Genomic DNA, 14,784 nt, shown 5'->3' with positions numbered 1-14,784 from the left:
CCTCGTCATCATACATCCTCTCTTTGATTCAAATTCGACGCTACAAATCTTAAACCTTTCAATTGCAACTCTAATACCCTTGTTAAGAGCAATTTCTTACAATATGCGATCTTGACAATTACATCAAGTTCGTCCTCAATGATCATTATCTTTGCGAGGTCGCTATCGGTCATCACCTCACCATGGAGGAGTTTGATCTCACGCTTAATTACTCCCACATCATGTAGAAGCTAATGTGTTGCTAGAGGTCCACTACTCTATCAACACAGTTGTCTCTTCTAAAGCCAAGAAGAACTGCACTAGTTGGCTCAAAAAATCAAGATCGTTGTTACCTATTGTGATCACCATAGCAACGAACAAGACACTTCATTGAAAAAGGGAGACTAATGGTCCAACTTTATCATCAACAACAATTAGGATATGACATTTCATGGCTGAGGACAATAATGAAGTACATTTTGAAGATATCTAAAAAAATTAAAATTAATTTATTACTTGAAAATGATAAAGTTAAATATAACGAATATAATATATATTATATTTACCATTGAAAGTTGATGACAAAGATTATTTTTAAAAAATTATAAAAGGTTAGATATGAAACAATAATAAAAAAATTACAAAAACTAAAAAATAAATAAGAATAAAGATTATATTTAAGCCTTAGAAATATTAATAATGATACAAATTACTTTTTTCTAATAGTAATTGAATTAATCACGATAGAATTTATATTTTTTAATAGTAATTAAATTAATGTCTTAAAAAAGTAGTAATTAAATTAATTATGATACAAATTAAGTTGTTAATAATAATTAAATTAATGCTTAAATATGTTTTTAGTCACTCAAATTTAAGACAAATTTGTTTTTTGGTTCCTTAAGTTTAAAAGTTTTTAGTCTTGTATTTTTTAAAAACTCGTTTTACTCTCAGGTCACCAATTATATATCTAGAAGTGACATATCAAAATAGTTATGTAATATTAATTGAGTTTTATGCGATTTTTTTTATTAACGTGGATATTAATAAGTAAATTTTATATAACAATATTTGACAGATTTTTCAATAAAATTTGAGTATAAGAATTAAAAGAAAATTTTTAGAAATTATAAGAACTAAAAAAACAAAGTTTAAATTTGAAAAATTAAAAATATATTTAAATCTTGAATTATTTACAATATAAGTTATCCTATGTTAAATAATATTTGAATTAATTGTGCCACAAAATATCCTTTTATTTAAAATTAAATTTATTATAATACAAAGAAAACTTGTTTCTATTATATATTTTGAATTAATTACATAGCAAAAATAAGTTCCTTTCTATATTTTCATTATGTAATTAGATGATACAAGAGTAACTAACAAGGTTCAACATAACTCATAAATAGTTGATTTCTTTAAACATGTTAATAGAAGTTTAATTTTTTGGACATGCAAATAAAAAAATGTTATTGGTATAATAAAAATTCACGTTAATAATTTCTACAAAAGAGTATCAACCAACAATACATATGAAAACTCATTTTCATTGTAACAAAATACGTAATGAAAATTTTAATCTTATTTATATACACTACTTTAACTTTATGATCAGTCGATGTATGATTTAATTCTTTTCTCAACATTTCTTCTCACGTCTAACATGGACTTATACTTCACTTTTTTTTATAAAAAAAATCAGAGTTTAAGATTCTCAACTTATACACAATATTTTAGTCTTATCATTGAACATGTAGTATTTGAGTTTTTTTTTTTTCAACATTCTTCTCTAATTACCAATTCCTAAAGATGACTTTTTCTTCTGCGAGCTTTGATTTGACAATGAAAAAAAATGTAATTATTTTTTTTACAAATGTTAAATAAGTAAAAGTCTCAAAGTTGACGGAGTTTTTCATGTGACACGGTAATGTCAAATCAAATTCTAAATATATGGTAGATTATTAATTGTGTATATAAAATAAGATTATATAAGAAGAAATTAAGTTACTTCGTTGGTTTTCCCAATTCGAAAAAGAAAAACTTCAACTATCAATTAAAGAATGCCTTTAATGCATTAAAAAAGTCTAATACGAAAGGATTCTCCTTCCTTCTTTAGGTCCTCTCCCACATTTCTATTTAACTATATAGAGTACCCCAACATTTTGATGGTTTCTACATTTCAAAAAAATAAAATAAAAAGTCAACTATCTATTAAAGAATGGCTTAATTTAATGCATTAAAAAAAGTCTAGAGTATGTGAGAGGATTGTGCTTCCTTCCCCAATTTGAGTTTTCATTATAAAGGATACTCACTTTTGTAGAAAAAATGCTTTCTCCTTTTCTTTCTATTTTTGAGTGATTTTTACATAATTATATATAAACAACATGAAATGAAACAGAAAGCATTATAACACACAAACATTTTTTGGACACTGAACGATTAGTTTGTATATTGTTCATGCATCTCCATGGGTCCACACGCACACCTAAATATTAATTATTAAATCTTACCCCAAATAGTTAATGTTAAAATACAAAAATCATGTGATATTTATCGATTTTTAGTCATATAACTTTAAATTATTTTTAATTTTAATCGTCCATTATTAATTACATAGAGAAAAAATGTTTCTTTCATTATCAAATAAAAGTTGAGAAAGAAATGTTTAATTAAATATTAAAAATTAAAAATTTTTATAGAGGTTTAATTTATCGAATAAATTAGTAAAATTTAATACATAAAAAAATTATTCACCAGAGTAACATTAGCTAAAGTTAAATATTAATTAATCTAGTTGGGTTTCCATCCAGTTCAGGCATACACAGTGTTTGACCAGAAAACTTTGGCAAATAATAATAATAATAAAAAGCTTAGGAAAGGGTACGTGACGCCACGAAGCATAGTTATTAGTTATAGGCATATCCAAAGCGAAGTGTTTACTGAAGAGTGCAGCTATACCTAGTGCTGCCAACAACTGTGTCATTGACCCTACACTTGCTCAATCTCAACCCAACCAACCACTTTTATACCCAACTCACTTTCTTAAGTATGCTGATACATACAGTGATTAATTTATACAAAAATCATAAGCATATATAAGATATTCTTGCTGAATATATATATATATATATATATATATATATATATATAAACAATGTTTGGTGCTTCTTTCTTACTTCATCAAATCCTATGAGAGAACAAAACAAAGTAAGACAAACAGAAAAATGAAAAAGTAAACCAAAGGCTTCTTGTTTTTAATTCCAAACCATTCATTCAAATGCCGAAAGTTGTTACATTCCAACTCTCTTTCATTATCGCTCATCCTCACAATCTCATGTCATAGCTGACTTTTTCAATCTTTTCAAACTCTTAAGCCTTACAACTCCACCACATTGGTATTGTTTCCACCCCCCCAATGATCAACAAGCTTTCAAAATGCATGCTTTAATACAAACTTGATGGGATCATGGTTTTGACTTTCCGCTCAGAAAGCTTTCAAGCTGGTACTGCTACTCCTTCTGTCTGTACCTCTTGTTTTACTTGGTTGTATCTTGTTTAACCATCACCTTGTTGCTATAACATACATCTGCATGCCTACCAAAATAGACAAACCATAAAGATGGACTATAAGCTCTGATACCATATGTTTTATAGTCACGTTTAACTTTTCTAGTCCTCATTATCTTATCTTTGTTTTTCAGTTTTGATAAGACGAATTGGTCACCAGGAAAAGAAATTGAAGTCAATTGAGATATGATTAAGAATTAACATAGTCTATAAGTGCAAGGGGAAAAGAATACCAAGTTCCCTTAAGGTGCACTAAATTTCGAAGGCTTTTATCCAGGACACAAACTGCATCAGTTTCTATTCCCATGGAGTCATATGAAAGAGAAATTAGTCTGGTGGGACACAGTGGTTCACTATATGCTACACCAGGAACTGAAAATCTTTCGCAGCAGAGTATAGTTATCGCAGGAAACAAATCAGAGGAGAGCGAAACAGATAAATTTGCTACTTTCAGCACCACGGGTTCAAATCACTGGAATAACAACTATGACAAAAAAAATGAACATTTGCTAAGATCTGGGCAACTGGGAATTTGTAATGATCCTTATTGTGCTACTTGTCCTACTTACTTCAAGGCTTCTCAACCAAGTAATCCAAAAGCTTCAACTATATCTGATCCCAAGGTGTTTTGTCTTTCTTCCTATAATAGAGTATTGTTTCAGTTGCATTTAATTACATGTTACGTAGTTAAATTTTTATTCTAGATATGTGATTTTATGCTATACAACTGTAATTGGATGTTGTATTGCCAAATGCTGACCACATACCTCTACTTATAATAGTTTTAACAACTACCGTACGATACTTTTTCTTTTCCCTTTCTCTGGATACATTACAACTTACAAGAAACCGCTCTTAACCCTCAAGACTTTCATTAGTAATATAGTCTTATATTCATTGGAGCATTTTATTCTTTTTACTGTTAAAACCTACTGCGGTTGTCTTTGACATTGTTCACTTGCAACACAAGAATTATTGAGTTTTGACAATTAGCAATTTCAAGATGTCTCCTTATTTTATCAAATGCTCACTTTCCAAAGGCTCCTATTAGTTTTATTTTGTCATTATACTTGATCTTCTCTTAACCTTTTTCATTTCCTTTTGCGGACATTTATGATTTATTATCATTTTCACATAACCAGTTAAACTTCTGTTTCAATGTTTACAGTTTCACAATGCTCTTGATAGAGACGCCAAGAGTTTCGCTAGAAAACTTTTTTCTTCCTGTTCTTTTGTTCCTGGAGTTATGAACCCTCACTCTAAATTCATACAACATTGGAACATGGTTCTGGCCATTTGTTGCTTGGTTGCAATTTTTGTGGATCCATTATTTTTCTTCTTACTCTATGTTCAGCAGGTATGAATATGATTTTTTTTTATTTAGTTACAAAATATTTGCAAGTTCTAATAATATCTTTCCCTGCAACAATATGAAAATTAATTTGCATTTTTCCCGTGCAGGATTATAATTGTATAGTTATCAACTGGAGATTGACAAAAGCACTAGTTATAGTTAGAAGCATGAATGACTTCATATATTTGCTTAACATTCTTCTCCAGGTAACTTTTGAATAACCACCTTTTTAGAAGCCTCCCCCTCCTAACCCCCCTGCTTTTAATTTTTGCAAATCCATATGTTCATAGAATGATACTATTTTTTAGTTTGAAAAAAAGAAATTCAAGCAGTTCCCTGATTCTATTAGACCATGTTTTGGTTTTGAGAAGATGAATATTCTGATAAATGTGTGTCAAAAGAGTTTTCTAGCACCAAATTAACAGGCTTTAGGCTAATAAAAGCAAACTCAAAGGATATTTGTCCTATTCAAGGAAATTTTAGTTTTCATAATTTAAGGTTTATATAACTCTGCTAAGTTTCCTTGTTGCAGTTTAGGTTGGCTTTTGTTTCTCCCGAGTCGAGGGTGGTAGGTGCTGGAGATTTAGTTGACCATCCAAAGAAAATTGCTCTTCATTACCTGAAGGGTTATTTTCTTATTGACTTATTTGTTGTATTTCCTCTTCCTCAGGTAAATTTCTTCCCATTTACCTTTCTTTCTTTTGGATTTATTTTTTCCCTTTCTTTTGGCTGATTTTGCTCCTTCTAACTTAGTATTTAAGGTATCTTTACTTACCTCCTAATTCTTAATGTGTATTATGAAATATGCAAGCCTAACAATTGAAGATGATTACATTTTACTATTTTCTCTCCAGTTCCTTGACATTGTCAGTTTTGAAAGTATACATTTTCTAGTCATCTTGTGCAATGTATGTTTTTGTCACAGTTAAATTATCATCAGTGTTGTATCTTTGACATAAAAGGAAAACATGAATGTTAGGAATCCAAGGCAAAAGAATGAAATGAAAGAACACTTTCATTAACAAGAATAGGAAAGAATCGGTCCTCCAAGAGTTTCCCCTTCAACAAAAGACACTGCTTATTCTCTCAATGTTTAATACCGGATATCTCTAAGTCTCTAACTAATCGCTCTATCTTATTCTTTACTCCTTCACATGTATACCTTCAAATCTTGATTTTGTTGTTGAGGCAAAAGTCTAACAGTGAACGCCCTTGATGTTGCCATTGTGTTTGAGATTCAGTTTATGTTGGAGTTATTTTATGGTATTTGTCTGATGAGATATTTTATGAGAGTTATTTTTATAAGGTTTTTCACACACAACTCCACAATGATGAGATATTTTCCGCTTTGGGCCTAAGCCTTCATAATTTTGCTTTTGGTCATCACCCAAAAGACCTCTCTTTCATTGGAGTATGAGTATGTTTTATAAGTTATTATTTTTTCTCTTATTTTATCGATGTGGGACTTATTTGTATCCCAACAGTTTATAAAGTCTTTTTCTGTTAGGATACAAACAAGTCTCACATCGATAAAATAACATAAGAAATAACAACTTATATAACATAAACATACTTCAATGATTGAGAGGCCTTTTGGGTGATGACCAAAAGCAAAACCGTGAGGGCTAAGGCCCAAAGCGGACAATATCTCATCATTGTGGAGTATGTTTGTGTAATAACCTTATAAAAATATTTCATAAAATATCCTTTCAGACAAATACCATAAAAATAACCTCATCAGTGGTATCAGAGCCGCAGGTTGGATTCGGTGACAACCAATAACCCTATAACCCTCATAACTCATAAAATATAATGTGCTATATAAAGACAGATTCCGCTGCATGAAAGGTTAGGTCCCTTGTTTGAGAGGAGGATTGTTGGGATACAAACAAGTCCCACATCGATAAAATAACACAAGAAATAACCCCATTATGGTATTTGTCTGAGAGGATATTTTATGAAATATTTTTATAAGGTTATTACACAAACATACTCCACAATGATGAGATATTGTCCGCTTTGGGCCTTAGCCCTCACGGTTTTTCTTTTGGTCATCACCCAAAAGGTCTATCAATCATTGAAGTATGTTTATATTATATAAATTGTTATTTGTTGTGTTATTTTATCGATGTGAGACTTGTTTGTATCCCAACAATTCTCCTCTCAAACAAGGGACCTAACCTTTCATGCAGCGGAATCTGTCTTTATATAGCATATTATATTTTATGAGTTATGAGGGGTTATAGGGTTATTGGTTGTCACCGAATCCAACCTGTGGCTCTGATACCACTGATGGGATTATTTTATGGTATTTGTCTGAGAGGATATTTTATGAAATATTTTTATAAGGTTATTATACAAACATACTCCACAATGATGAGATATTGTCCGCTTTGGGCCTTAGCCCTCACGGTTTTGCTTTTGGTCATCACCCAAAAGGCCTAAAACATGTATGCAAATCTCATGAGCAACAAGAAGAAGCCAACATTGTTGAAGATCAACAAGAAGAGGGAGAAGAAGAACTACTTTCAATGTCATGCTTTATGACCAAAAAACCCTCAAAAGCTTGGATTATTGATAGTGGTTGTACAATCATATGACCTATGATCGAGAACTCTTCAAAGAACTCAACAAAACTGATATCTCTAAAGTTCAAATGGGGAATGGAGCACACCTTGCAGTAAAAGGCAAAGGAACACTTGCTATTAAGAGTCATTCAGGTTTTAAATTAATATATGATGTTTTATACGTTCCTGATATTAACCAAAATTTATTGAGTGTTTCTCAATTATTAGGAAAAGGCTATAAAGTGTTATTTGAAGATAAAAATTGTGTGATTAAAGATATACACAACAAAGATGTTGGGGGGAGGAATTGTTGGGATACAAACAAGTCCCACATCGATAAAATAACACAAGAAATAACAACTTATATAACATAAACATACTTCAATGATTGAGAGGCCTTTTGGGTGATGACCAAAAGCAAAACCGTGAAGGCTAAGTCCCAAAGCGGACAATATCTCATTTTTGTGGAGTATGTTTGTGTAATAACCTTATAAAAATATTTCATAAAATATCTTTTCAGACAAATACCATAAAAATAACCTCATCAGTGGTATCAGAGCCGCGTCCCTTGTTTGAGAGGAGGATTGTTAGGATACAAACAAGTCCCACATCGATAAAATAACACAAGAAATAACAACTTATATAACGCCTTTTGGGTGATGACCAAAAGCAAAACCGTGAGGGCTAAGGCCCAAAGCGGACAATATTTCATCATTGTGGAGTATGTTTGTGTAATAACCTTATAAAATTATTTCATAAAATATCCTCTCAGACAAATACCATAAAAATACCCTCATCATTTTCCCCTCCAAAACTGGGATAAGTTAAGGTTTCAATTTCTTTTTCTGATGTATTTTGAGATATCAATTATTAATTGACAATTATTTATTTATGATAAGTTTAATAAGGCATACATGAGAGAAGCTGTGTGCTATGATAAAATCTATTGTGATTCCCGTTGCAAGAGCAAATTGTTTAAAATCTTAAAGCTATTATGTGCATACTCAATTTTTTATCTCTCCTAAAATTTATGCAGATCATGTTGTTGTCTGTCCTACCAAAATCTTTGAGGGGAGCAAATTATGCTAAGAATGCTCTGCGTGCAGCAATCCTAGTGCAGTATATTCCCAGATTATTCAGGTTTCTGCCAATGCTGTTTGGCCAGTCTCCAGCAGGATTCATATTCGAGTCAGCCTGGGCAAATTTCGTTATAAACCTTCTCATTTTTATGTTAGCTAGCCATGTTGTTGGATCTTGCTGGTACCTCTTTGCTCTGCAGGTTAGTGAAAATGGCATTTGATGCTTATTTCAAAAGTAGTACGAGTTTTCTGTTGGAATACAAAACAAGTTCCACGTCATTAGGAAAGGAGGAGAAACATGAGTTTATAAAATACACAAGTCTTCATTGGTTTAAGGTCTTTTAAGTGATAACTAAAAGTAAATTCATGAGACTTTAAGGCTAAAGTGGTAAGTATCTCATGAATACTAATGTGGAGACATGTATGAACTATGAAGTGTAAGATACAGGACTCCTTTTGAAAAATTATATCTCCTCAAACAAATAGAAAACTTGTGTTTTTTGTGTAGCATAAGATACAAATTGCTCGTCTGCCATTAAATCCTGTTAAGAACAGAAAGAAAAGGCATAACAAATAATACTTGATTCATTTGAATGCACATTTATGAGCAGTATGAAGTGCTTTGTCAATATGATATTAGTATATCTTAGAAATAATTGTCGTTGTAGATATTACTGCAGTATTGGTAATGAAACTCAACTATCAAAGCTGTTATGTTTCCTTGGATGCTTTGAAGACGAGTGATTCAATTGGAATTAAGTATTTAATTCAGTAAATGAAGGCTAACATTCAATTTTCTAACTTTCTCCTTCTCTCTCCTCTTCTTACAGAGGGTTAATCAATGTTTTCGAAATGCATGCCACAGTTCTAATATACCTGGATGCCTGACATTCATCGATTGTGGACAAGGTCATAATAGACACAATCAGCTTGGCCTATCATCAAACCAGTGGAACAACAATACAGATGCTATTGCTTGTTGGAATTCCCCTTCCCAAGGTTCTTTTGTTTATGGGATTTATGCCAATGCTGTACCTCTTACTACACAAACAGACATAGTCACCAAATATGTATATGCTCTATTTTGGGGATTACTGGTATGCATTTTGTTCCTAACTGTTTTGTTCTTTTAGTAGTAATTGTGTGCCCATATGTAGTGAGGATCAAATGACACTAGTGTAAAAGTTTGATGTATCTATAGCACTCAATAGCTCAATGTAGGAAATGATTTTAAATGCATAAAAATGGTTTACTAGCTCAATGTCAATTGTTATTTGTCAAGGTCCAACTAGTACCAACACTATTGAAAACTAAACTCTAATTAATTCATATGAATGATTTAATATTATCTCTAACAACTATTCCCAATGTGATCTTTATACAGCAAATTAGTACTCTGGCTGGTAACCAAACACCTAGCAATTTTGTGTGGGAAGTCCTTTTTACTATGGCCATCATTGGATTGGGACTATTGCTTTTCGCACTTCTCATTGGAAACATACAAAACTTTCTTCAAGGTCTTGGACGGAGGTAGAACTAATCTAATACTGCAACTTTCAAGCGAACTTTGATGATCAAGTGCTCGTGTTTGGTGTTGCAACACAGATGATTTATTTTCTTCGTTCCCTTTAATAGGAGGCTAGAAATGCAGCTTAGACGCCGAGATGTTGAGCAATGGATGAGTCATCGACACTTACCAGAATACCTACGAAAGTATAGAATTTTCTCATTCTTTTCATGAATCATATCAACGTTGTCAATGAGAGTTTTTGTCAATTTCTTGATTCAAGTCTTTGGTTGTTAATTCCCATCCCCTCCCTTTCTGACAATGTGTCATGACTCAAAAACTGAGTTGTTGCAAGTTAAACTAACTGAAACTCATTTTAGCCTTGTATGTTTAAGCATCATAAACACACTAAGCACAATCGTTTTCCAAATAGACTAAAATTATAGAAATTTCCGAAGTCTCCTTTAAAAATTCAGCAAGTCCCAAATAACAAACACTTGTCAAAATGTATATACCACCAACCAAACCTACATATGATCGATCACTCTACGTTATTTAGTACACAACCCTGCAACAAATACAAATAGTTGTTGATAACATCTTATTGGGCAGTGATGCAGACAATATATACACATATAAAGTGCTACCAAGTATTCTACAATATAGAATGTCTATAGGCCTAATTTTCAGAACTTGTATGTCTACTATTTATCATTTTTATCTAGGTATTATGTCATATGAAATAATGGATCAAATGAATGAAAAAGTGATAAATGATATGTTTTTCATGCAGGAAAGTGCGAGAGGCTGAACGGTATAGTTGGACTGCAACAAGAGGGGTGAATGAAGCAATTCTAATGGAGAATTTTCCAGAAGATCTCCAAGTGGACATAAGGCGCCATCTCTTCAAGTTTGTTAAAAAAGTAAGCACTAAAATATCTGTGGCATTGTCATAGATGACTAGTCGTGATTACCCCAATTTATCATGCTTGCACCATGAATGGATTGTAACTATGTGGATTAGATCTTAAGCGAACTTCAAAATCTCATCCACTCTTTTAACTTTATAAAGTTTGTTTTACTTTTGTCTCTATTTGTAACATGCTATAACTGGATGCATGTTTAAATGTCTAGAAAATTTTGAAGACAGCTTTATGCATCTTATTACCCCGATGCATGCTTTTTGCCGATGATATTGTTCTTACGGGAGACTCTAGGGAAGAGATAAATGAGAAGATCGAAAGATGGAGACAAGCCCTGGAAGAACATGGCTTGCTGATAAGCCGAAGTAAGACGGAATATATGGAGTGTAAGTTTAGCATGCGGAACACAAGGGCAACTCAGGAGGTGAAGATTGGAGAGCAAGCAATAGCAAAAGTCCCAAGGTTTAAGTACTTGGGATCTATTGTTCAGCAAGATGCAGAGTTGGAAGGCGATGTACATCATAGGATCCAAGCGGGTTGGATGAAATGGAGGAGGGCGTCCGGGGTGCTATGTGATAAAAAGGTGCCTCTTAAGCTTAAAGGAAAGTTCTACCGTACTGCTGTTAGGCCGGCTATATTATATGGGACCGAGTGTTGGGCCGCAAAGGGGCAACAAGAGAATAAACTTCATGTAGCCGAGATGAGGATGTTACGGTGGATGTGCGGACACACGATAAAAGATCGGATTAGAAATGAATGCATCCGAGAAAGTGTGGGGGTTGCACCTATTGTGGAGAAGTTGGTTGAGTCCCGTCTTAGATGGTTTGGGCATGTGTGGAGAAGACCGGCTGACGCACCGGTGAGGAGGGTCGATGAGATGGAGGCTACTGTTGGAGCTAGAAGGAGAGGAAGGCCTCGGAAAACTATAGGGGAAACAGTGCTAAAGGACATGGAGATCAATGCCTTATCAAGAGAAATGATTTATGATAGATCCCTATGGCGTCGTTTGATCCATATAGCCGACCCCACCTAGTGGGATAAAGGCTTGGTTGTTGTTGTTTATGCATCTTATTAATGAATCTAAAAATTGATTATGATATATATTAAAGCCTTAGTGTATTAACCAAGCCTCTTAGTCTAGTGGTAATAAGGCTTGTCTTGATCTTGAATATGAAAGGTCGACTTGGTATTTTCAGAATTGAATCTAACAATGTTAAAATGATGTTTGCAAGCAGTAGACACGTCTCATGAGTACATATTAATCTTTTGATTGTGTCAACTTTGGAATACCAGAAAGACTATATGTCTATGGACAAAAACAAAGCCTTTGTGTGTTAAACAATCCTGGATGTTTGTAATGATGATTTAATTTGCTTTTATTTCTTTACCACTTTGTACCCATAACATGAGAATCTAAAACATCTTCAGGTTCGAATTTTCGCTCTGATGGATGAGCCGATCTTAGATGCTGTTTGTGAGAGGCTAAGACAAACGACATACATCAAAGGAAGTAGAATTTTGAGTCATGGTGCTGTGGTAGAGAAGATGGTATTCGTGGTGCGTGGTAAATTGGAGAGCATCGGAGAAGATGGAACTAGAATTCCTTTATCTGAAGGGGATGCTTGTGGTGAAGAACTCCTCACATGGTATCTTGAGCATTCTTCTGTCAGCACAGGTAAATCAATACTTGGTGAAATGCAATGATAAAATGCATAGTAACTAAACATTCAAACTTAGAGGTCAAAAGGAGTACTAAAGTTATAGCAGCATTGTTCATCAATTTGATTTCTCCTGCAGATGGCAGAAGAGTGAGGCTTCCAGGTCAGAGGTTGCTTAGCAACAGGACAGTAAGATGCTCAACAAATGTGGAAGCACTGTCACTCCGAGCTGCAGACCTTGAAGAAGTCACAATCCTTTTCACCAGATTCTTGCGTAGTTCGCGTGTTCAAGGAGCCTTAAGGTCATTCCCTTGTCTCCTACTTTCTCTGTTTCTATACATAAGAACCTTTTTACTTTGTTCCTTTTAAAATGAACCTTCATATATTATTGATAAATTTAACATTATCAACTAAATTAACCAACTTTTTTAGAGGGTATAAATCAGTTGAAAGAGTCTTTTGTATAGTAACATCTATACTTATGATTGAGCATAATCTTCTTGACCAATTTATGACTCGAAGAATATGGAAGTTAACTAATGATATTAAGCACAAGCACAGCTTTATCCTCACAAAAATATTGATACAGGGGAAGCGTAGTTAAGGATGAGAGGTTTATGTCCCTCCCCTCCCCACCACTTATTTTTTAGAATTATTAGTTCATTCATATGTATTATGTCTTTCACTTGGCATCAGTGTTTTGTTCTTGTTAAGCATGTCATCATGTCTTGATTCTTTTGAAATCCATGGCTAACAATCATAACATTTGATAATTGTGTTATTTTAGGTATGAATCACCATATTGGAGATCCCATGCAGCAATCCGTATTCAGGTTGCATGGAGATACAGGAATAAACGACTAAATCATGCAAATTCCTATTTGGATTAAACATTGATATGGAGATGGTTGCTTGCACAGTTATGTATGATTTTAATATAAAAAAATGTCGTTGATGAAGAAAATTTAATAAGCGACACAAATAATAATATCTGATATGTCAAAAATAATAAATTAAAGTTAAAATATTTTTTTAATCTCTATAATTTAAAATAGAGTTTTTTAGTTTTTATATTTATATTCTTTTTTTAACTTTTTGATTCATATAATTTAAGATAAATTCTTTTAGTTCCTATCCTTGTAGGTTTTTTAAATTTTTTTAGTCTCTGGTTAATTTTTTTATAATGTTGTTTCTTTTATGTTGAAATAACATAGATATTTTACTTTGTATTTTTATATCGAATTTATTTTATTAAATTTATCTTAAATTAGAACACTTGACATTTTGTATTTTTTTTACCTTATCTGTGGCATATAGGAAAAGTGAGATTGATAATTTTTATTCATCAAAAATATGTACAAGCAGAAACTATATATACACATATGTGAGGAGCTTATACTAACAAAGTGAAATTGTTACATAATAATATGATCTTATCTTAACAAACTAACATAATAGTTAGAACATAACAACTTCAGTTTTCTTAATAAATTGATAACAACCGGAACACTACAACTAATTGATAAGATCAAGTGGATGTTATAATACTCTTAATTACATGCCCCCACAAGATGGAGGTAGAGTCAATGACTCTAATCTTGATCATTGTGAGAAAGTTATGTCGTGAGTCATAAAGAAGCTTGATTAATAAGTTTTCAAGTTGATGATTAATGGTCGCATGAGATACACGAAATTTCTTTTCAGCAACCAAATCTCGAACAAAATGATATTTATGGTCAAATGCTTCATTCTTGAGTGAAAAATGGATTGGCATATAGGTAGGTGACTCCTAGGTTATCTAAAAATTTTGTTGGAGGTACTATTATACCAAGCTCCTGAAGAAGCTGTTATAATTAAAGTAATTTTGTAGTGGTATTAACAATTGTTCGATATTCAACTTCAGTTGAGAATCGTACGACTCTTGGTTGCTTTTTACAAGGTTAGAAAATTGTATTCAAATCAATATAAATCAAGTAAATACCCGTAAATTTTTTTATCCTAAGTATCACGCCACCTCAATCAACATTATATTTAGAAGTCGTAGTAAAATAAAGTCCATATGAAATGGTCAACTTTAGATAATGCAAAATTCGTTTTAGATAACACAACTTTAGATAACCTATAGTTATGCAAAATAATGGTCCAAA

General features: G+C 32.4%; 1 protein-coding gene across 1 annotated transcript; it reads left to right on the top strand.

The window, feature by feature from the left end:
* Window positions 1-3,161: 3,161 nt before the first annotated feature.
* Window positions 3,162-13,862, top strand: LOC109789009 (putative cyclic nucleotide-gated ion channel 20, chloroplastic). Its single transcript, XM_020347867.3, has 13 exons — window positions 3,162-3,485; window positions 3,684-4,172; window positions 4,718-4,906; window positions 5,011-5,109; window positions 5,436-5,573; window positions 8,507-8,749; window positions 9,380-9,646; window positions 9,934-10,079; window positions 10,185-10,262; window positions 10,850-10,979; window positions 12,408-12,654; window positions 12,777-12,939; window positions 13,425-13,862. The coding sequence occupies exons 2-13, from the start codon at window positions 3,855-3,857 to the stop codon at window positions 13,525-13,527; spliced, it is 2,121 nt and encodes a 706-aa protein (XP_020203456.1). The 5' UTR covers window positions 3,162-3,485; window positions 3,684-3,854; the 3' UTR covers window positions 13,528-13,862.
* The last annotated feature ends 922 nt before the right edge of the window (window positions 13,863-14,784 follow it).

This window comes from Cajanus cajan, chromosome 1, assembly GCF_000230855.2.
Source record: "Cajanus cajan strain Asha chromosome 1, NIPB_CcT2T_4, whole genome shotgun sequence".
NCBI classification, from domain to species: Eukaryota; Viridiplantae; Streptophyta; class Magnoliopsida; order Fabales; family Fabaceae; genus Cajanus; species Cajanus cajan.
This window is presented reverse-complemented; position numbering and strand designations above follow the sequence as displayed.